The 25,285-nt window shown below is 36.3% G+C and overlaps 1 protein-coding gene across 1 annotated transcript in view; it reads left to right on the top strand.

The window, feature by feature from the left end:
• The window catches only part of RIMS2 (regulating synaptic membrane exocytosis 2), a 600,787-nt gene that overhangs the window by 273,728 nt on the left and 301,774 nt on the right, over nucleotides 1–25,285 (top strand). The window contains exon 4 of the mRNA XM_049633018.1: nucleotides 1,245–2,170. Within this exon, the coding sequence (XP_049488975.1) occupies nucleotides 1,245–2,170 (926 nt within the window). The remainder of the gene's footprint in view (nucleotides 1–1,244; nucleotides 2,171–25,285) is intronic.

The following is a 25,285-nucleotide window of genomic DNA, read 5'->3' as shown; positions in this document are numbered from 1 at the left end:
ATATATATATGTATATATACGTATATATATATGTATGTATATAGATACATATATATATGTATGTATATACATACGTATATATATATGTATATACATACATATATATATATACATATATATATACACATATACACACACACACACACACACACACACACATCGTGTAAGAAATTCACAACTGAGCTATCCAGTGTTGGTCATCTTTAACTTCAAATGACCCTGCTTTTTTATCGTCTCCTGTTCATATGTCCTGGCAAAAGTCTCTGTAATAGTAATTCTCAACTTCTGTCATCTCCCCGCTGCTTTTCGTGGCTAGTGGTTGACATTTAGCTGGGTTTGTACCAGGGAAGAGGACAGTGTGAATATCTTGTTGACAAAGAGTATTCTGTATGATTATAGGGTCCACTATATTGTACTAGCGTTAGAGGGGCAGGTTGAGAACTTAATATACGGTCTGTTCTTCTGAGGCTCTGAGGAAGTATGAGGGGTCAGATGGGATGACAAAGAGAGGTGTCATTGAGCTGGCCTTAATCTCAGTGAAGATGGAATAAAAATAGCAGTTCTCTGACTTCTACAAAGATTTTTTTTTGTTTCTGTGATGAATAAATCATTATTTTCAGTATGTTTTTTAATTGTGTATCTCAAGTTAGAACAGTAAAGAAAAGTTGGAGATATAATGCTAAGATAAAGATTGAGCTGAACCAGTACTAGGAGTGATATAAGTAGCTGATGAATGAAAAATGATTTTTAAGAGCCAGCGTTTAGTTTTAGCCAGAAAGTATTCAGCTCTTGAGCCAAATCAGTTTGGCTTCATTATATTTTCAAGTGACTTCATATCGAGGTGTCAAGAATAGAGAGAATGTCAGGTGGAATTTTTCAGAGCCTCTGAATAGCAGTTGGGAGATGGTCGAAGTGTATTGAGCAAAGCAAAGAAATCACAGTAAAGTCCATTTTGCAGAAGCAGAGTATGGTGCTGTCTTATTTCAGGGCGTTTTAAGTATATTCCATATGTAGTGTGCAGGCATTGAAGAACCATATCAAAAGTACCTTTAACATTTCCTATTTGAACTGAATAAAATGAATATTAGTAAAACTTTTATTATGGCATGACTGTAAAAAGATTTTTTTTTTTTTTAAGTAGAAGAACTATCTGAATATAATTCGTCAACCTGCCAGTGAATCAGCAAAACGTTGAATTGTTTAGACGTTGCTCTTCTCATCAGTCTTTTTCTTTGGTTACTTAGGACACGAAGTCCCTCAGTATCCAGAGATCAGAATAGAAGATACGACCAAAGAGAAGAAAGAGAAGAATATTCACAATATGCTACTTCAGATAACGCCATGCCTAGATCTCCATCGGATTATGCTGATAGGAGGTCTCAGCGTGAACCTCAGTTTTACGAAGAGTCTGACCATATAAATTACAGGGACTCCAACAGGAGAAGTCATAGGCATTCCAAAGAATATATCGTAGATGATGAGGATGTGGAGAGCAGAGATGAATATGAAAGGCAAAGGAGAGAGGAGGAGTACCAGGCGCGCTATCGAAGCGATCCGAATTTGGCCCGGTATCCAGTAAAGCCACAGCCCTATGAAGAACAAATGCGTATTCATGCTGAAGTGTCCCGAGCGAGGCATGAGAGAAGGCATAGTGATGTCTCTTTGGCAAATGCTGAACTGGAAGATTCTAGGATTTCTATGCTGAGGATGGAAAGACCATCAAGGCAGAGATCTATATCTGAACGTAGAGCTGCCATGGAGAATCAGCGATCTTACTCAATGGAAAGAACTCGAGAGGCTCAGGGACCAAGTTCTTATCCACAAAGGACCACAAACCATAGTCCTCCCACCCCGCGGAGGAGTCCGATACCCATTGATAGACCAGACATGAGACGTACTGACTCACTACGGAAACAGCACCACTTAGATCCTAGCTCTGCTGTGAGGAAAACAAAACGGGAAAAGATGGAAACAATGTTAAGGAACGATTCTCTCAGTTCCGACCAGTCGGAGTCCGTGAGACCTCCACCACCAAAGCCTCATAAATCAAAGAAAGGAGGTAAAATGCGCCAGGTTTCATTGAGCAGTTCAGAGGAGGAATTAGCTTCCACGCCTGAATACACCAGTTGTGATGATGTGGAGATTGAAAGTGAGAGTGTAAGTGAGAAAGGTAAGCACTGGATTCCAATCACACTTTAGCTGTAGTTGATTCCATGAGGGTTTCTTTTTAGGCTGTGTTGGTGATTGACATTTAATAGTTAGATATTACTACCTTTGGAAGTTTCTTAATGGTGCTGGCTATGTGAAGAAAAAATTCACATAAAAGTTTTAAAAAGTGGATATCTTCTGTTATTCTTGTGGAAGAAAAGTCTATTGATTTTTTTTTAACCTATTTTGCTTTGTTTCTGAAAATTTTCTTGCATCACTTGATGCTGTATTAAAAAAATACCTATTACCTATAGTTGTAAATTAGCATTTTGTATGTGTTTCTTTTGGCAAGAAACAATATGTATTTACTCTAGAATAACTGGAAAATTCCTCGAAGTGTAATGAATGAAATACAAACTATCCATAATCTTTTCCCCCAAATATAACCATTAACATTTTGTTGTATTTCTTCCCTTTTTCCTATGCGTGTATATTTTACATGTTTATATATATAATTTTGTTCTGATTTTTTCAACTGATATCATATCATTAGCTTTTTCCAAAGCCATGAGATGTTCTTCATAAATATGTTTTAAATGGCTGCACTAATCGTCTATTATATAGATGTGTACCACAACCTAACTATTCCTTTATTGGGAGGCATTGCAGTTGCTTCCAATTGCTAGCACAAATAATATTATAATGGTTATCTTTATATAAGAACTTTTGTCTAGTACCTGAGAATTTCACAAATACATACTCATGCTTTGATTCTTACAAACTTTTGGTTCAGAATACCAACTTGCTTTCCAGAAAGGTTATAATGCTCCATACTCCTGTCAGATGTGCTTAAGTTTTGTCTCAAGATACCAAATCTTTGCAGTTGCATAGGGTACAAAATGCTCTCTCTCTCTGTCATTTTAATTTGAATTTGGTTGTGCAGTTGAATGTTTTATATGTTTGTTGGTGTTTGATTATCTTCCATGAATTGTCTGTTCATTCCTTTTATTTCTCCTGCCCGTGTTCCTATTGGGTATTGATTAGTTTTTCTCTTACTGATTTATAAGAGCTTTTTATATGGTTAGGATTTTTACCCATTTAACTGTCATCTGTTTGAAATGTATTTCCCATTTTGATGTTTCTCTACTAGTTTTCTGTGGCCATTTGGAAATATTGAATTTAAGATAGCTGTTTTTGCATCTATGGTAATTTTTTCCCATTTCTTTTATCTGTAGAAACTCTTTATTCATCCCCAAATCAGTTAAATATTTAGCTGTGTATTTTCTCATGTTTTTATTATTTACTTTTTTAAACTTTAACTTTTTCATCTTTTTGTAACTTATTTTGGTATATGCCAAAATATACCAGATAGGTGAGTATCTAACATGAATCCCCTATACCACCCACCCTCTTGCACGACACACACACAGTTTTCTGGCACCTTTGATGAATAATCGACTTCTTCATGAGAATCAACAGGAATCGATAAATTCAAGAAGGCAGCTAGATATGGAATTAATATGGAATTATTTTGTACTGCACCAAAAATAATTAGTTAGGACAATGAATGAAAAGCAGTTCCCATTCTGCCCAAAAAGCAGAAAATGGGATTTTAAAAATAACCAGTAGGAAATTTAAAAAATAACTAATAAGAAAGCTATAAAACTTACTAACATAAAAGAAGATAGTCATTGAGTGAGTAGGTATTCATTTCATGTTCCTAATTGGGAAGGCTAAATATTGTAAAGATGCATGTTTTTTCTAAACAGTGTCTTGGGGTTAATGATATTTTAGGCATAATCCCAATCAGTTCCTGTATTTTATTTTTAAAAGTGAATCTGGAGGGAGGGTGTGTGAGAGAAAAATGTTAACTCTTTTTTTTTTTTTCCCTCTGTGCATTGTAGGCTCCCTGGGGACTAGAGATGGTAAATTAGACCGACAAAAGACAGATTAAGAGAGAAACACGTTTATTATGTGGATTGTGCATACCTGTGGGAGCTTCCAGCTACTTGAAACTTAAAGGGGGTGGTTAGAACTTGGGTTTCTATAGTATCTTATCAAAAGAACAGTAGATTTGTAGAGAAATGAAAAGACTAAGGAAAGGGACTTTGAGTTTCTAGGTAGCAAATCATAGGAAGATAAACGTATGAGTGAACTAATGGAAGATAAGGGTTACCTAGTAAAGTTTGTTACACAGACTTCTCTGGAGCCATCTTTTGCCTGGTAGAATAATTAACTTCTGTCCTTCCTTATAGAGAGGGCAGAGGGGACACATTTACAGATTTATATCATACCTATTTTAGGCTAATAGGGGGAGTGCAAGGAGCTTTTCTTGTATCTGCTTCTTCTCAGTTGCCTTCTGCTCAAAATAATCCTTATGCCAAAGTGGCATATTAAAACAAATTAGTGATAAAAACATAGAAAGTAGCACAAACCAAAGGGGAAGGGGTAAATTATTCAACAAATGGGCTTGGACAAAATGTAAATACAGTGAGGAAAAAAAGTTAGACGCTCATTTCATACAAGTTGCGTGGAAATTATAAATAATAAGAAAATTGTGTTTATTACAATAGATCTATAAGAAGAAACTATAGATCTTAATTTTATCATAGAGCATATAGAAAGTTTATTTCCCACAAGCTGTAATACTTCCTTAAGTATAATCAGTAGTCTTTAGTTTGGTCGTTTTCCATGTTTGTCTGAGTATATCATAATATTAAGAGGTAAGAAAAAGATAGCTTGGTTATCTTTAGTGGATCAGTTTAGATTCTGTTACATACTTCTATTATTCTTTGCTAAAGTAATGTCTTCAGTTTTACTACTTAAAGATATAAGAAATAAACACATAAAAATCTCACATAAATAAAAAGCTGTATGAGTTGAATGAAAATTTTATGTTATGCTATTTAGTAGAACTACAACATTTATCAAATACAGAAAGAAACGAAATGTCATTCACATCTGTATCCTCCCTTACTTGAACTCCTAGTAGACACCTAGACATGGTTCTCCTTCTCATCTGCCTAATAATCTGCTTTACAGGGTATGGTTTCTCCCAACATGTATTTCCAGTAAACAATTGTAATTCAGCTTTGGAGGAAGAAATTTAAATAAAATAACACTTTCCTGTTGGATATTACCCCCAATAATAGTATTCAGGGAGGTGAAGTTATAGCTGTTGAGAGACTGGGACAGAGATTAAACTTTGTCATGACTTTTCATCATGAGAGAGGCATTTTTGGTTGCTTGTGGAAAAAGTATCAGTCTGATTTTGGAATACGCTACTTATAAAGATATCTAACATTGTGATTCACAGCCATCATTGGTAGTTAACTAATGCTTGAAAATTCTTCCTAATAATTAAAAAGGTTTCATTAGCAGCGTTTCCCCCCCATATGCTTATATGTGGACACATCATTTTGATGAGGATCAACCGACTTTTAAAAGATAGTTATTTCCTTGCTTTATTATCGCTAGACTAAATGACCCCAAAGAATGTGTTTAACAACTGAGACATCTTTCTCATTGTCTTTACATTTCTGTCTCTTTTCATTCTTGTGCACAACCTTTCAAAAATGTGGAAAGCAAATTTGGATCACATAATACAAAGTATTAACCAGCATTGTATAGACAGCACCAGGCAGCATTCTTATTGCAGAAGGATTCTTTGCAGGCCCTTGTATGTCATATTACAGCATCTACAAAACAGCAGGGTCTTTCCTGAGTTTTAAATAATAAAATTCTGTAATTCACAAGAAGCTTATAGTTTAATTTTTTTTCCCCTCTGCTGTCCTGTTGGCTAGCCACCTTCTTCTCCTCCTCCTCCTCTTCCTCCTCCTCCTCCTCCTCCTCCTCCTCCTCCTTTTTTCCCCTAACTTCACCTTTATTGGTGTTTTGGTGGCTTTGGCTCTTGTCTTATTCATTTGTCATTTGTCTCTTTGGATAGATCTTATTATTCTAAATATACAGAATTTCACTCAAACTTATAATAGATGTCATTTCATTCACTAAGTTCTGTTAAATGCTGCTGATAATTACAGTCTATGAGTGATTGGGCCATTATTCGTGAAACAATAAATGGAGAAGAGCTCTTTATGGAGAAGAGCATGGGTTATAGAATCAGAGGAGTTTAAATCCTGGCTGTGAAATTCATTAACTGCATGATCTTCTCCTCCCTATTTAACTACTCTAGATCTGTTTCCTTATCTACTAATGTGATAGTGTGTTCGTTGTTTGGTAATTTGCCGAAAAATAGATATTAAAAACATTTTTAGATTACTTACTAATGTTCCATGACGGTCAAAAATAGTCAAGACTTTTTTGAGACAACTTTCAAGAGTTTTGAATGAGTGTATCGTCATGGTTACATGGATTGTGGTCATTTATGTTGGTTTTGCCCCTTCTAGGATCTGCCACATGTTGAACTATCCTTGTATTTTTAGGCTAAGAAGAATATACTTTTTAGTTTGTTGAGATATAATTTTGAGACGTAAATCCAATGTGTTGCTAAAGACTAGGCACCTACTTATTCCTTTTTCAGCCAAATGCTTTTTAGTGTCTATTATTTGCAAGATGTTGAATCGGACCTAGTAGAAAATACAGAGATGAATAAGACATAGTTTCTACCCTGAAGAAATTCAGAGTCTAAAATAACTAGCAACATAAGCCCACTGTATTATAGGTACTTTGGACTTAAGAAAGATTTCCATGTTTTGTAACACTTATCTCTTAACTAGGACATAGTTTGCTTTTCACAGTGCTATATTGATTACTTCCTCATAGTTTGTGTTGGGTTAGAAAATTGCAAACTGATGTTTTTCTTTTTTGTCTTTGGATTATGGAAGGAGAGAAGTCTTAGATTGCTGATGTCATAGTACCTCTGAATCTAATTGTGAGATCTCTCTCTTGAAGTTTAAAGCATATTTTTCATAACCTTTAAAAAGTGCTGTTGACTTTCCAGTTTTGTCTAGTCTCGAGGAGATTTCTCAGTTTCAGTACTATTGAAATCGGGGCTGGATAATTGTTTTGCAGGACGGTCTGGGGCATCATAAGGAGCTTAGCAGCATCCTTGGCCTCTACCTACTAGGTGCTAGTATCATCCCCACCCCCAGTTATGATAATCTAAAATATCTCCAGGTATTGGTACATATCCCTTGTAGGGCAAAGTCCCCCAAAGCCACCTCCACCTTCCACTCTTAACCTCTTCACTTATTTTCCTTCTCTCCTCACTTTTAGAATCAAATGAGAGAGTCATGGCCAGCATTTAAAACAAAACAAAACAAAACAGAGAGGGAGGGAGGGAATGAGGGAGAGAGAGACAGAGCGGGGGGGATGGATTGGAATAGGATAGAGTAGAAAATACTAGAGTGGAGTGCACTGAGTAAGGGTAATTGATCTGTAAAATCGTTTTTCTCTACAGGCGCACAATATAAAATATATATTCCTTACTGTGGATTATGGCCAAAAATGTCTTAAAGCTTTACTCCCTTATAGAATACTTTTGTGATTCACTTGATGCTAGTGTTTCCTGCCTTCCCTCCACCCCCATCTCCTTCTAGACTTGGAGAAAGGTCTACAGATGATGTTCAGTGGCTAATTGATGTATTGTAAACACAATACGTTTTCTTATTTGATATATTTTAATCTTAGTATTATAATGCAATGTGTTTTTCACTTTAATTACATAGTCATGTTGTCAGTCAGTTGCCCAACTCACAAAATTCAGTTTGATTTTTTTAGAGAGCAGTGAGATCATTGTGAAGAGTTTGAATTTCCTCTGTCTTTCAGGTTCTAACCTGACCTATTTTACTTGGTTGTTACAGATCTCTTTTATTTCTTTGTCAAATCTTGAGGGACTGGGCTGGTAAATGTTAGCATACATGTATATGGCAATCTTTTAAGTTATAAATTAGGAAAATGTTTGATTCAATTATTAGACTCTTGAAAGTAGCACATCCTTTGGCTTATTTTGGAGAAGGAGTGAGTGGAGATGTAAAGGTGGAGCAAATTGGAGAACAGACCCAGAACAGGAAAAAGGGAAGATAGACTGCAAATCTCCAGATACAAGCATGAGTCTTAACGTATGAAAAACAAACTCTAAAGAAATCAGCTTTATAAATAAAGCTTTCTCTCGAAAAATAAACATTTAAAAAAATTTAAAAAAACTAATGATGAAATATGTTTTGTTGATAGAAAAATGTAAAGCTTTGTGAAAAACAAATTATTCATTGATACACATAATAGAACAAAATACCTTTAATGCTGCACAAGCCAATTATGTTTGAGTTAAAAAAGCATTGAAATAGCAGAAAAGTTGGGTCTAAGACTAATTCAATATTTCAAGCAGTATTCAATAAATTCATTCATCCATTCTTTATTTGGTTCAACTAGGATATATTAAATGTCAATAATCTATAGTACTAGAATATGAAACATGAAATATGAAAATATTTTTATGACCCTAGAATTGCTTTTTTATGGAACACAAGTAAGAGCTTGTGCTATAAATTTGACTGCATTTATGCTAGCTGGCTCATCCAAGAAAATTATACATGGGTGTGGATTTTGTTTTTGTTAGCTCATGCTAGAAGCGATCTGTTTTCCTTTCTAGGATATATCCCTGAGAAGAGCTTTTTCAGGAAATATTTGGGATATGTTTCAAAGCAGACACATAGCTCAAATTATTGCCATATATAACCCCATTCTCCTTAGAACAGATTATCTGCCTCTTTTTATGGGGCTTAGCTTTGTTAAGAACTCTTTCAGAAGCGATTAAAGTGAGCCTGACATAATAAAGTTCAAGTATGGATTCCTGCTGTGTAAGATTGATGTTAGTTTTATTAACAGAGGACCTAATGAAATAAAGGTAAAGGTTTAATTTCATAGGAATCTAAGATGCTCCTGATACTTTGTACAAATCTTGAAATAATAATTATAAATAATTCATGGAATGGACTGTTGAATAAAATAGTAGGATCTATGAAAATCACAAACTTTAGTCAATGACTAAAACAATAACAATTTAGACTATATGTAAGAAGAAGGGTGTCAAAATAAAGAAGTGGCTAAAAGAGAATAAAAGATGTTAAAATTGTGGGTTAAAAGTAAATAGATATGAATTAAATACTTTCCAGTCTCTTCAAGCCAAATGTATTTTATATCTTATAAATGTAAATATAAAATGATTATATTTTACAAAACAGTACACATATTCAGAAGTGTGTGTGTGTGTGTGTGTGTGTGTGTGTGTGTGTGTGTATTTATGTGCAGTGTCAAAGAGCAGACTGAGCTTTAAATTTTATTCTTTAAATTTTTTTAAAATTTATTTTTGAGAGAGAGAGAGAGAGCACAAGCCAAGGAGGGGCAGGGAGAGAGGGAGACACAGAATCCATAGCAAGCTCCAGACTCTGATCTGTCAGCACAGAGCCCAGTGCAGGGCTAGAACTCACAAACCATGAGATCATGACCTGAGCTGAAGTTGGAAGCTTAACCTACTGAGCCACCCAGGTGCCCCTAAATTTTATTCTTAGAGATGATTCTATAAGCTACTTTATTTCAGCACATCCTGCACATGTTGAGAATTTTTTAAAGAAAAAATTTATTTACCATGGGACTGCTAACCTGTGCTTTGTAATTAAAGATACCTAGGGTTTGGGTGCCTGGGTGGCTCAAATGGCTAAGTGTCTGACTCTTGATCTCAGCTCAGGTCTTGATCTCAGGGTGGTGAGTTCAAGCCCTGTGTTGGGTCCATGCTTGGTGTGCAGTCTACATTTTATATATATATATATATATATATATATATATATATATATACACACACACACACACACACACACACACACACATACACACATACTTATATATGTATGTGTATATATATATACACATATACACCTAGGGTTTAATTAACCTGGAATTTGTGTCTCTTATCCTGTTCTTGAGATGGTAGCAGAGGGTGACTCTCCAAATTTTACTAAGGAAACAGAAAATATGTGGTTCTAATTTTTTTTAATTTTCTCTTTTTAAAGTTTATTAATTTTAAGGGGGGCAGAGAGAATGAGACAGAATTCTAGCCACAGAATTCTGTGCTGTTAGTTCAGAGCCCCATGTAGGGCTTGAACTCACACACTCACATGAGATCGTGACCTGAGCCAATATTAAAGTCAGATGTTTGACTGTACCACCCAGCCACCCCTGTATTTTTTAATGATAGAATTGACATTTCTTTTCTTTTGCAGTTTTACTTCTCTATTGCGAGTCTCTATTGAGTCATTGTCATCATATTTCCCTGTGATTCCTTGACATGGTTTTTTTAAACATATTTTTAATAGCTGCTTTAAAACCTTTTTAATAGCTGTTAAATCTAACATCTGTGTTCACGCAGAGTTAGTTTTTTTGTGTCCTTTTTTTCCTGGTTATGAGTCACATTTTCCTTTCTTTGCATGCCTCATAATTTTTGGTTGAAAACTGGACATTTAAATGATGTATTGTAATGACCCTGATTTCTTACTCATTTTCCTGAGGATTGTCTTGACTTTCTTTTCTTTTCTTTTTTCATTTTAAATCTGTCCCCACTGTGGTATATATCTACTGATCTCCCTGCTCAGTTTGTTTTACTAAAGTGTGTGTGTGTGTGTGTGTGTGTCCACTTTCCTACAGGTCATTCCTGTGTCTGCGTAGACTAGTTGTTAGCCAAAGATTTGGGTAGAAGTCATGCTTTTAAGTATTTTGAGTTTGTAAGGCTTCTACCCTTGGCCAATCAATCTGTGTATAGTGTGGGGACACCTTCAAAGTTCAGCCAGTTCTCAGGTCACTCTTAGGTTTTACTTCCTACCAGGCTCTTTGGACATCTCCCTGAACATGATATCGTTTCCTAGTCATCCTGAAAGTGTGGACAGTTTTTCTAGATTTTCTCTGTGGGTCTATTGATTCCAGTGTCTCCCTGTAAAATTTCTGGTTGGTTTGCCATTTACCCTATATGGGACTGCAGTCTTAGACTAGTAAAACTGCTCGTTTTCTGTTTGTTTCCTATTGACTTTGCCTCTTCTAGGTGACAGAGCCATAGGTTTTCATTCCTACCCCAAATAGAGTAGAAAAGGTATGGGAGCAGAGCTTCTGGCCCTGCCAGACAGCCCCACACTGCTATTGATCCTTTCTATAAACCCCTTCTTTTGTATGCACTATGCCAGAAGAGGGTTTTGGGAACAATCCCAGGTAAGAAGGTAATAGAATTCTGTTGTTATTATCTGAACTTCCAGCAGTGTTTCGCAATGTTTTCTGTGTCTTTGATTTCCACAGCCATGCAATGGTTGTTTTTAATAATTTCATCTAGATTTGTACTTGGTTTTCATGAAGAGAACTAGTTAATACTTCATGCCAGGACTCCTCCCTCTCATGATTTTGTGAGTGCGGAATTCAGACAGGATTCAGTTGGGTAGTATTTCTTCTTCGTGTGGTGTTACTGAGTTTAATTGCTAGAGTTTCATTGGTAGGATGGGCTGTTCTGGTTCAAGATGCCTTCACTTCCATATCCGGCACCGTGGCAGGCATGGTTGGAAGACTGCTCAGCTGGGATTCTGAACCAACACACGTACATCTGGTCTCTTCAACACAGCAGTTTCTAGTTAGTTGGACTTTTTATATGGTGGCCCAGGGCTGACAGAGATAAACTTACAAAATACTATTTATTTTGATGTAGCTTTGAAGTCATGCAGCATCGTTCTTGACATATTCTATTGGTTACAAACAAGATAGAATACATATAATGGGAGAAGTCTACAAAAGGGCATGAACACTCTGAGACATAGTTCACTAAGGCACCATCCTTGGAGTCTAGCTACCATAAGGGCTTTAATAATGTGATACACAGATTTGTGTGTGTGTGCATGTAAGTCTGGGCTATCTGCACAGGCAGTTTATTTATATCCCCTGGTCTTACTTATGCTCAAACATGGATACATCGTTTCTATCTTATAACAGATTGTTGTTTGGCATGTCCAACCTTTTGATTTGTTGAGCCTGACAGACCTTAGCTTATGTTGGGCACTTCTGGCCGTTTGGTCACTTGATCAGATCTTTGTCCCTACCGGGGCCAGGAGCATACCAGGGGCAATTTTTCAGTGTAATTCTCCTCTGCAGGCTGCATGGTCTTGATCCACAAACCTAGGAGTGTACATCCTGATTCCCCTATTGAGGCTTGCCATATATTTCATAATCATCTTTCCCCACCATTGATGCTTCTCATAGAACACCTTCTACTGCATCATATAGCCCAGTGTCAGGGCTGCTTGCCCTATAGCCTGAACTTAATCTGGAGCTACTTCTTGCTCTGGGTTCCATTTAAAGCCAACAACCTTCTATAATTCTTGGTGAATGAATCAAACCAGTATTCTCCAGTGTGAAATATGTTGTCTTCAGAATCCACAGACTGTCTACCAGCCATTGGGCTTTTTTTCTCATTGGCGGTCGGTGCAAGTTGTAAGAACTTTTCTTTTGCTTTGGAGGGGTGATCTGCCATGCCCATGACCATTGGGTCCCTAAATATTTCTCTCATGTTATGGGCTCCTGAATCTTTGTAGGACTTCTCTTCCACCCTCTGGAGAACATGTGTCTAAACAAGTTCTCCAATATAGTTGCCACTTCTTTCTCACTGACATAGTGAACCAATATGATGTTCTGTGGGGGGTCCCTATGGCCTGAGTTTTGGGGGGCTATATTATGATAGAAGACAGTAGAATTAGTATAACTCTGGGGAAGGCTGTCAATATGTATTCTTGTCAATTCCAGGAACATGTGAAGGATTCAAGTCTTTCTTGATAAGGATGGGAAAACACATTTGCTACTTCAGTGACTTCATATCATATACTTGAGTCCATATTAATTGTCTCTAGAAAGAATACCACTTGGCATATCAACCTCAACCAGGGCCATGGCTTTGTTGAGTTTACGGTACTCCACTGACATTTCCAGGATGTGTTGATGCATCTGTTTTTTAGGTGCCACCCTGGTAAATTAAAGGGAGGATATAATGTGAGCCATCATGTTTGAATCCTTGGTTTTTAGTTTACTCCTTACTGATTGGGGAGGGCATTTTCAGAGGCTTTCACATAACTTTTCCCATTTGATAGTCCTTAACCCCACAGGCTCAGGGACATTAGTTTTTACAAATACCAAGTCTGTCCACTTGGGGACTGCTGCAGTTACTACTGTAATGACTGGATGACTTGGTAACAACAACTGTGAGGGAATAAGGGCAGAAAGACTTGGAAAAGAGAAGTTAAATTGTGGACAGGTGCTTCAGCTAAACCCCCATTTTGAAGCTGGATAGATCTTCAGACATGACCTAATTGACAAAGGGGTCAGAAGGGCTGGACATGGTTACCCGCTGGGGAGGGAGCATGACTTTGGGCAAGGCAGGTTTTGGCCTGGATATATTTCTTGGGTGAAGGACTCAGCTTAAGCACTGAGCATGCAACACCTGGGGCAGCTTGAGGAATGAGTGCAATTCTGGATGGTATACAACAGCATCCAATAAGATTTTCTTCTCAAAATTACCCGTTATTTTTCAAGAGGGATATAACAATTTTAAGCATCACTTACTCATATACCCTTCTGAAACTGAGGGAAATTTTTCTAGAGGTCTCCTCTGTAGACTTTCCATATATATATCTATATATCTATATCTATATCTATATCTATATCTATATCTATATATATAATTTTGTGGGGGGGGGAATGTGTGTGTGCCCCATAATTGCTACTCATGCCAGCTCCAAACTAATCACTGACAAAAGACTTAGAATTATCAAGGTTGGCTTAGCGTTCACCATTTTAAGGGGATAGGAAATGACTGTTGGATAAATAACCAATTTGTCTGCCGGAGATATTCATTGTAAGGATTAGAATAGTGCGAAAGTGGGAATAATTCAGATGTCCTAAAATAGTGTGATCCAGCTGGCTTGCACCAGCTTGTGAGAACCAGTTGTATGCGTGTCTTCTCAACTCCACATTCGATGACAGCTCAAAATTAGCTGACGTGGAAGGATTTGCGCCATAGAGAGAGACAAATGTTACAAAACAGGGCCTGTTTTTGTCCCAGAAAACGGGTAGTTAATTAATCACACCACTGATATCTATTTGAAGTTTTGATCACCTGTGGAGACCATGGTAACAAGGAAAATTGTCCAGGATATATTGTAAACTTTTTTAGAAGCTCAATTGAAAGTTATATCTGTTATGTTAAAATGACTTTTGCGTATAGAACCGGAAAGAAATAAGGATAAATTAGAAGTTTTATTTGTCGGAGCAGTGTTCGTAGGGAAAATTTCATGTAGGATTTCATTAGTGTGACTATAATGTCTGTGTAATAACCATGAAAAAAGGGAGCTCTGTTGATTAAATTCTCTTACTGTATTCCATTTTTAGTGATCATCCCCCTGCCCCGTATAATCTCAGGGTGCATATCAAAAATATTATAAATATCATCTTATGTACAGACTAGGTCATGCTTAATGCCTAAAACATGTAAAAAAAAAAAAAAACAACTATATAACAGCATTCTTTTCTCCATAACATTTTTCTCACAACTCCATCAAATTTCTAAGGTGTTGAATTTTCATGTTTTATGCCTCATCTTCCCTCATACTTGATTTAAATCACATAAAATTAAATTAGTCCTTCATTTATTATCTTCTTTTAGTATGTATGGCTTACACAGATCTCATAACTTCCCAGGATATTTTACAAGTTGGTAATGAGTATTGAACACGGTAGCAATCTTTTCAGGAAATTCTAAGACTAACATTGATATGGAACCTAATAGGACAATATTTTATTCCTTGATAAAACTGTAGACAGGCTGCTTAAATGATTACTTACCCAAACATTTTTTGAAATGTTGATATCAAAGTATATCAGGTAGTCTCCTCACTGATTTTTTTTTCTGTCACATGCAATGCCACTCTATCTAAAAAAGGAATTTCAGTATATTATGAAATGGCCATTAGCACAAAATTAAGTTTTCAAAAGAAAGCTTTCCATCTCCAAAAGGTAAAAAACAAAAATGAATTAAAATTCCAGATTCAAATATTAGCTTGCAAATATGTAAAATAATAAATGTTTTTTTGGCATGCCAAATGGAAATTTTCCCTTCTCTGCCTATTTATTAAGAAGTCAAATGGATGCACGTGTAATGCTGGTATTACGAAACTACCATATTGGATTACATTTGTCTGTGGTGAAAAAGTGTTTAATAACATCTTTCAAACAAGACAAAGATCGTTTTGAACTATAGGTTAGGCAAGTATACTCAAACATAGATGAAATGTTCTGACCATTGTCTAATTTCTATTCCATAATTGAAAAGGTTGACAATCACTTTGATAGAATTATCCAAATGAAATAGTGAACAAAAACACGCTAAACGCAGACTAAATAGTCTTCACCTAATTTATTCGGGGTCACCTGGAATTGTTTCTATAACTTAATTATACTTAGCTATGTTCTGAAAAAATTCTTGTCCTCACATTTTATTCTTTAATTACCTATTTCTGAAATTTGTGCCGCAATTATAGTTTTCAGATGCCCCTCACCATACTCTCTGCTCTCTTTTTCTCTATCTCTCTGCCACCTATTTTCCCTCCTGCTCTCCTAGTCTTTTCTCCTTCTGCTTCTCTGTTGCCTATTCCCATTTCATGGACTTAACATTTTTGTGTGGTGTCTTCCGTCAATATTTATTATTTTTTAGGTATGCTAATAAATTGCATATCACTTTATTTAATCCAATCCTCATTTGAAAGATAAGTCTATTTTATATAAACCACATATTAAGGAACAGGTTCTATTAGTGAAACACTTCTGATGTTGGAAAATTAGAAGGGCTACTATAGGGACTTTCTGTTTAGTATTAGGCTACCTTGAGAACTAGAGAGAAAAAGATAATATGTTACACAACCTAATGCCTAGCCCTCTCTCTCGTGCCTGAAAATTTCCTTTTGGTAGACCTCATATTGAAATTAATATTATATTTAAGTTTTAAATTTAAATGTGAATTTCCTCAAGATGCAAGATATTTTGAGATCACACTGTACATGCGTGCTAACCTGACACACAACTTATGTTACCTACCTTCACAATAAGTTATGTGAAAAAAAGAGCTATTTACCACAAAAAATATTTCATGTCACCTTCATTATTTCACATCGTTTTAATTATGTTAAGTAGCTAATTGGAAGTATATAATGTCACTGGATATTATGTTTGAATTTACATGTTATTTCTTAGTAATAGCCTTCACTGCATTAGCTATTGAAACACTTTTAAACCTGTCCAGGAAAAAAAAAAAAGGATAACAAACTATTTAGTTCTATGAATTATACCTGTCAGCACATTGAAATTTATTATCTTATTATGAAAACATATTTAAGAAACCATGCTTAATGTTTTTTATATAAAGTTATTGAATTTTATTCTGTTTTGTAATGACTTCCAGTTGTTTAAAATTGTATAAATATGATTTTGAAAATATTCATAAGAATAAAGACCCAAATCAGATAATTAATATTCCCATTGTAAATGCCATGTAAAGATTTACAGAAGAGAAAGGAAAATTAGAATTAATCCTAATGTAGGAAGTCATTAAAGAGACAACTATTAGGTTTCAGATAGAAGAATCTAGTTTAGGGGAGCCTGGCTGGTTCAGTTGATTGAACATGTGACTCTTGATCTCAGGGTCATGAGTTCAGGCCCCATGTTGGGTATAGAGCTTACTTAAAAAACAAACAAACAAACAAACCCAGAAGCTAGTTTAATATAGAATATACAGTGTTGCTAGAGAAAACTAATTTCTGCTTAACCCTCAGTTAAACAAGCATTGTGATATCAACACTCTCTCAAACCCAAGTTTCAAATTCCGTTTATTTACTTTGTGCTCATTGCACTGGTGCTGTGCTAAGTGCTATGCATTAGATCAACATAACATGATCCTTGGGAGATAAGCATGTAAGCAAACAAGAGCAATAAAATATGATGGATAAGAAAATAACTAAACATAGGACATAGATGTAATTCAGAGAAAGTAGAGAGACTTCTACCTTGACTTCTCAGGGAGGACCTTGTAGACCAGGTGTCATGTGCATTGGGTTTTGAAGGTTAAATAGCATTTTCCAAAACAAGTAGGGGATGGGGATAGGTGGTGATTCTACACAGTGGAACATAAGCATTGTGTCAGTAGGAACGACTTTTATGGAGTACTTATCATTTGCCGGGCACTGCTTAGCACTGAGGGGAGGAGGGCATATACAATGACAAAAGACCCTTTAACTTTCTTTAAGAAATTTGTAGTTTGAGAAATTTTTGAAATGAGTCTTTATAAGCTGCATATTGTAATATTTTGCATTTCAGTGGACTTGTTCTATATATACATTGTTTTTTTAATAAAGTCAACGATACCACCTCTCTTCTGAAACAATGAGTGACTCAATTAGGAAAGTTGTACTCTGGTATCAGATGGCCTGGGTTAAAATCCCAGTTCCTTGAGCAGTTTTGTTTTGTACGTTTTAACTTATTTGTACCTCATTTGCCACATCTGTAAATACATGTTATAATAATAGCAGTTACTCCACATGGTTGTTAAAAAGGCTAAATGGGTTAATATTATCTATTTTAACAAAAATAAAAATAACGCCATACTAAAAATACTGTTCTAAAATGTGTTTTCCTGACTTAGTAATATCATCATTCATTTTACGTGTCAGCCTGATTCTTTGTAAAAACTTTCCAGCAATTTCTATTTGACATGCATTTTCCCCAGACATTTTCTCTTATGAAGAATGCGAAAATGATAGTTCTCACTCAGTTTCAATATTCTGTACTTCAAGTTCTGATAGTTCCCTATATGTCTACAACCAACAATTAATTTATCAATTTTTTAAAACACTGTCATTAAAATGGTTAATACTGTACTTACATTTTAACTAGAAAGTTAAGGTTTAAATTATGTTTTCTATTACCAAGAAATAGATAAGTACTATCTCAGTTGTATTCATTTGGATATGTTTGAGAGAGTTAAATACATGATGTTTGGAATGAAAAAAACAGGAAAGTGAAAGAAATTTATAAGCTGTGGAGGAGCTGGTATGGTTGATAGGTTTATTAATTATCCTTTTTTTTTTAAATTTTTTTTTTTTTAACGTTTATTTATTTTTGAGACAGAGAGAGACAGAGCATGAACAGGGGAGGGGCAGAGAGAGGGAGACACAGAATCTGAAACAGGCTCCAGGCTCTGAGCTGTCAGCACAGAGCCCGACTCGGGGCTCGAACTCACGGACCGCGAGATCGTGACCTGAGCCAAAGTCGGCCGCTTAACCGACTGAGCCACCCAGGTGCCCCAAATTATCCTTTTTTTTATGGAGAGGCAGAAAGAACAATGGATTGAAGATACAGGTGCTCTTCTGGGCTCTGTTAGTGACCCCACTGTAATCTTAGGAAGGTTATTTGATTTTCTGGGCTTCAATTTTCTCTTTAAAATGAGGAAAATAGACTCATTCCATATTTTTAAAACTGTGCTCAATGAAGCACCAGATATCTGTGCTAATATTTCAAGAACTACTGAAGAGGCTATGAGGGTATGTCCAAATGGGCGAGCATCTGGATGTTCTACTTTGTTTCAACCAAATTTTGTTCTTGACCTTTTGTATTTGGGGGTTTGTTAGGAAGGAGGCTCCATTGCATAAAGAAGTGTGAAAACGACTAGATTTGCTATTTTAATTCATTAGTCAATTTATTCAGCTAATGTTTATGTTCCAGGTACCACTCTATATGGCAGAGTCTATAACAGTTGAAAAAAAATAATAATTAAATAAAAAGAGACAAATTTCCCGAGGTCAGAGGCCAGATCATGCAGGGCTCTGTAAGTCATTGCAAAAACTTCGGTTTTCACTCTAGGTGACATGAGAAACCATTGGAAAGTTGTGAATAACAAATGACTTAGGCTAACTTACCTTTTGAGGAGGTACCTCTCTTGATGCTATATTGAAAATAGAATGGAGAGGAACAAAGATAGTATGAAGGGAGAACAGTGAGGAGGCTAATCCGATACATAATGGGAGACGGTGGTTGTACCAAATTGGTAGCGGTGGGGCTGAAGAGAGGTAGTTGGATTTTGGATATATTTTGAAAATACAGCCAACAGAATTTTCTGATGGTTTAGAGGTGGGTCGTGAATGTAAAAGAGTTGTGAGTGAAGGATTACCGCAAAGATTTTTGTCTGAGGAAGTGGAAGGAAGGACTTGCTATTAAATAACATAAGGAAATTGTGACACAGATTTTGTTTTTGCGGGGGCGTGGGGGAGGTTCAGGGGTTCAGTTTTGTCCATATTAATTTTGACTTTCCTATTAGATATTCAAGTGGAAATTATGAGTCAGATATTGGCTATGCTCATCTTGAACTCACTGGCGTGGTTTGGTTTAGTACATAAATGTGGAAGTCATCAATATGGTATAGCCTGGCTGGGTCCGAGGATGCAGACAGGGGCCCCCCCAGGACCACCAAGAGGGTCCTTGGCTTCATGTAGGATAGCAATCCAATGCCAGCTGAGAAGAAATGAAAGTAGAGTTTATTACAGATAGAGAGTATAGATATGGACAGAGCGTCTAAGAGACTCAGAAAGGAAAGAAGACTGAGTCATGTCTTGCTTGGCCCCTGGGGTTTTCATTGAGGACAGTGGTCTGGTGCACTTGTCTTCTCAGTAATCCAGGAACAAAGAGTGTTTAGGTGTTTTCCATAAGTCACTTATGCCCTGGAGCCAGGGGTCTTGATGAGTCAGTGGTCTTGGAAAACCTTCAGGACAACCCCACCCCATCACTTCTTAGATGTTATCTGTTGTGGAAGACTCCAAAGAAATCATTAACTCCTTGACCTTTACAAGGAGGACATATATTATCTGTTGTATAATGCCTGGGTAAGGTGGGGGGGGGGGGTAGGTCCTAGCAAAAATAGAAGCAGGAAAAGCAGCAGGAAAAAGCAGTTTTTCATGGAGTCCCTTTAGTTTCCCTGTCTCAAATATATGTATAATATTTAAAACCACGCAACTGAAAGAGACTACTGGCGGAGTATATTTCTAGGAAAAAGAAGAGTTCTCAGGATTAACTCCTGGAATACTCCCACAATTAGAAGGGAATGAGGAAAAATCAGCAAAGGAAATTGAGAATAAGTGGCCAGGGAAGTAGAAGGAAAACCAGGAGGAAAGTGATGTCCCAAAATCCAACTGAAGAAAGCATTCCAAGAAGTGTTGAATAGTATCAGTTGCTGTTTAGGAGTCTAGGGTTGATCATTAACCACTAGGTTGAGCTGTGCAGGAACAGGTTGCTGGTGTTGGTGACCTTGACAGGAGCACTTTTAGAGGAGTGATGGGATTAGAAGTCTGAAGTGGGCTCAAGAAAAAAAAAATGGGAAGGAAAGAGTTGGAAATAGTGAAAATAGCTCTTTGAGGGAGTTTTGCTGTATGCAGGAACAATACAATAAGAAAGAATGGTAGCTGGAAAGTGAGGGATTTTTTTTTTTTTAAAGATTGGAGTGAAGATGATTCTGATGGGGGTGATCATGTAGAGAGGAAAAATTTGATGATAAAAGACAGAGAAAGGACAATTGTTACAGCCTTATCCTTAGGTAATGAAAGATGTGATTTATTTCACTAGTAGGTAGGATGCCTTGTTAAAAGAGCAAGGATAATTTGTTCATAATCACTAGAAGGAAGGGCAGGCTATATGAAAACAGGTGTCTGTAGGTTGAAAATGTGATTGGTTCTTCAAGTGTGCAATGTCTCATTTTATTATGTTTTCTGGAAGTGGAAAAGGTAGCAGGACCATTGTCTGTCAAGCAGCATTGGGGGAGATGGCTACTCTGGATAGAGAAAATGTGGAATTCTTATCTAGGAGTGTGGAAAAGAGAATAAACTAAGGAAATGTAGTATAATCACCTGGAAGACATACAAACTAACCTAGAATTAGTGGTTATAAATTTTCATGGAGACTGGTTTGTGTGTTTTTGTGGTTTTTTCCTAGATGTATTCAGATACCTGGGTCAAAACATGGATGGGTGTCTTAGTCCATTTGGGCTACTATAAGAAAATTCCACAGTTTGGATAGCTTATAAGCCATAGAAATTTATTCTCACCGTTCTAGAGGCTGGAAGTCTGAGATCAGGGTACCAGTATGATTAGGTACAACCTCTTCCAGGTTGCATACTTCTTGTGTCATCCTTACTGGGCAGAAGGGGGCAAGATATTTCTCTGGGGTCTCTTTGTAAGGGCACCAATCTCAGTCTTGGTGCCTCCACCCTCATGACCCAATCACCTTCAAAAGGCCCCGCCTCCTAACACCATTATCTTGGGGGTTAGGATATCAACATATGAATTTGGGGGTGGGGATTGGGGGGGACATAAACATTTAGACTACCTTATGGAGTAAATAGCAAACTAAATTGAACTAGTGTTTTGGTTTTGCAAAGTGAGTACCAGAAAGGAGATAGGGCAAAGGAATTAATAGTATTTGCAAGTGTGTGCAAATAGGATTTAAACTTTGTATGGGGGTAGTGGGGGAGAAGTGTGGGGGACTTAGGAGAGGTAGGGAAAAGTTAAAAAAACAGTTGGTGTCGGGGCGCCTGGGTGGCTATTGGTTGAGCGTCTGACTTCGGCTCAGGTCATGATCTCCTGGTCTGTCAGTTTGAGCCCCGCGTTGGGCTCTGTGCTGACAGCTCAGAGCTGGAGCCTGCTTCGGATTCTGTCTCCTCTCTCTCTGCCCCTCCCCTGCTCATGCTCGGGCTCTCTCTCTCTCTCTCTCTCTCTCTCTCTCTCTCTCCCTCCCTCCCTCTGTCAAAAATAAATAAACATTAAAAAAAAGTTAAAAAAAAGTTGGTGTCATCTATGGTTTGTAGGTCTCAGTGTGTTAGAAATTTATTTAAATTAGGATACTATAGAGAATGAGTGTAATTGTTTTGTTGTTGTTGTTTGTTTTTCTTGTTAGACTGTATGTAACCTCTTTGAAGGTAGAGATCTTGTCTATGTCCTTTCTTGTTGTATCCCAGAAATTAGCCTGAGACCCAGAACCTGGTAAGCATTCAACAAATATTTTTTGAATAAATGGGTGACTATATGGAACAATGAATCAGTGAATGAACGAAACGATGTTTTTATGATTTCTTTTTGTGCCACCATTGTATGATTTATGTCAGTTATATCTTAGCTTAAAAAAATATTTTGCTTTGGTTATAAAGCTTGGGGTATATACATGATATTAAATGAAACAAATGAAAGAGCTATTAAGTAAACAAAATCGAAATTAAAACTATAAAAACAACATGAAAACAATAAATATAAGTAGATTTCACATACATTTATGAAATCACATTCTTATGAATCTACTTTCCTGATTATAAGAGATTCAGGTTACCTCAGCTTGGATTAAATTAATATATCCCAGATGATAGGAGGGATACTTACTAAAACTCATATAATGGATTTTTAAGTAATTTTTATTCCTGCTTACTGGCATTAATTCTATTTTTAACCACTTTTAGGTAGCTCCTTAAAATTGCTTAAAATCTGTTGCAAAGTAATTACTTAATCAAGAGTTATTTTTAATATCACATATAATTAGAGGCTGATTTAGATTATGTGACCTTTGAGTTACTGAATAGGATCAAGTCTGTAAGATAATAATTCCATAGAATTTATTTTTAGCACAGGGTTTAAGAATGTCAATTTTGGAGACAGACTACATGGATTTTTAGTCCTGGCTCAATTATAGCCTAATAATGTGATCTTGGGCAAATTCTTTGAACCTCTCAATTGTACTTTTCTCACCTGCAAAATATAACACTGTTATCTAGTTTAAATGGTTATTGTGAGGGCTAAGAATCAGGTAGAGTGTATATTCCAGTAACTACAAATAGCACCAAAATTTAGTGGCATAAAACAACCGTTTAATTTGCTCATGGAATCTGTGGATCTAGAATTTCAACAGGACTTAACAGGGACCACTTATCCCTAGTCTGGACCTAAGCCATGGGTGGGGTTTGGGGGTGGGGAGCTGGAACCTCTGAGCCTTCTCAGGTATTTCTCTCCTCATGTGGTCTCTCTAGCAAAGGCTAAGGAAATGTATTTCTTATATATGGTTTCACAGTTCCCAAAGCGCATGTCCAAAGAGAATGTTAGGAGGAAACCATGCCGTCCTTTTAAACCCAGCATTTTAGTTTTCTCTCCTAGTAATACATAAAGCAATCAATGTTATCTCACATCTGATGAAATCAGTTATGTGAGTTGATAATAAAGATCAGCAATTCCCAAACCTTGTTTCCAGTGGGAAACATAATTCATATTCCGGTCATATTCTTTTCCTAGTGATATGACTAATTGCTAATTTCTTGCATAGCTTTACTCCTCTCCTCTCTTTCTCATTAAAGAAATTGTGATTGACATTAGCACAGATGCAAATTTGAATTAATTCTCAACTGAAATTTACTTTTGTTAAAGAAAGTTAAATAATTTGTAAACTACATTATTTTATCAGTTGCATTACTTGTGACAATTTACAACTGTGTTATAACATAGTGGTTGAGAACCGCTGATGCGGATCAGGAAATAATATCCAATTACAGGTTGAGGGAAAGATTATTTGCTAATATTCTACTACTTATCATTCCCCAAATATATTATATATATTCATATTGGCAGCAGTAGTTCGATATATTTCCCTTTCTTTGCTAGGATTATGTTATTTTCCTTTAAGAAAGTAAAAGCCTCCAGTATGTAAAAGTTTACTGTGTATTTCAAGGTATAGTTTAAATGTCACCTATAAGCATTTCCTAAGTATTAATCTCTCCTTTTTCTGAATAATCAACAATTTTTTTCATGAAATGCCACAGTTTTGATCCTAAGAAGCAAATTTTTCCACACTGTAGCATCTTAGGAAGAGAGATAATTCTTCCATTAAATGCTTATCATCGTGTAATTGTAGCATTTTTTAGTAATAAATAATGGTATATATTATAATTGAAAGTAACTTAGATGTAATGAAATAGAATACAATGGGTGTATATTAAGGTATGTTACCCTATGTTATGCTGTGTTATATGTTTTACCTGTGTCTTTCTAGAATGAGTTTCTTGAGGTCCTATTTGTACCCACAGAATCTATAACAATTTCACACTGTGTAATAATTAAAATAAATTCTCATATATATAATATGTACAGCCATTTAATCAATATTATCTTCTTAATAATAATGTATCCATAACCCCAAAGGAGCAAGATTTAAAAAAAAAAAACAAGCTAATTATGAATAATGTTTTGTCTTCCTATTTAAAATGCTGATGTATTTTGGACGGCATTGGTTTTGCTTTGGAAGTTGAGACTTGGTCTAAAGAATCTATCTGGCCTTTTAGATCTACTGACTTTTATGTTTTCGTCCCTGTCTTTAAAACCTGCTGCTTTTGAAGCTGGCAATATATTAGGAACAAATTACCATAAACTTAGCAGCTTAAAACAACACACATTTACCACCTCACAATTTCTGTTATTCAGGAGTCTCAGCATGGCTTAGCTGTGCTCTCTGTTTAGAGTCTCAAAGCTATAATAAGGGTGTTGGCCGGGCTGTGGTCTTATCTGGAGGCTTGACTGAGGAAGAATCTGATTCCAAGTTCAATGAGGTTGTCAGCAGAATTCATTTTCTTGTGACTGGATGCTACCCAAAGTTCTAGATGGCACCCACGGTTCCTGAAGACCGCCTGCTGTTGCTTGCCACACAGGCTTCTCATCATGGCTGCTTACTTCATTAGGCTAGCAAAGATAATCTCTAGAGCAAAGTGACTAGTGGTGCAGTCTTCCTAATGATATCATGGGAGTGACATTCCATCACCTTGCCATCTCACCATCTTGATTAGGAGCAAAGGCACGAACACCACAAGGTGGGGGGATTATGGGGCACCACCTTAGAATCAGTTTTCCACCCCAACAGTTGTTTCTGAAGCAAGTCCATGGTGCATAATTGGGAAACCGTTGCCTTAGAGAATATTCTCTCTATATAACTTTTCTCTTTTTCTTTCTTTCTTTCTTTCTTTCTTTCTTTCTTTCTTTCTTTCTTT

This window comes from Panthera uncia, chromosome F2 (assembly GCF_023721935.1).
Source record: "Panthera uncia isolate 11264 chromosome F2, Puncia_PCG_1.0, whole genome shotgun sequence".
NCBI classification, from domain to species: domain Eukaryota; kingdom Metazoa; phylum Chordata; class Mammalia; order Carnivora; family Felidae; genus Panthera; species Panthera uncia.
Note: the sequence above shows the minus strand (reverse complement) of the source record. Positions and strands in the feature narration are given on the sequence as shown.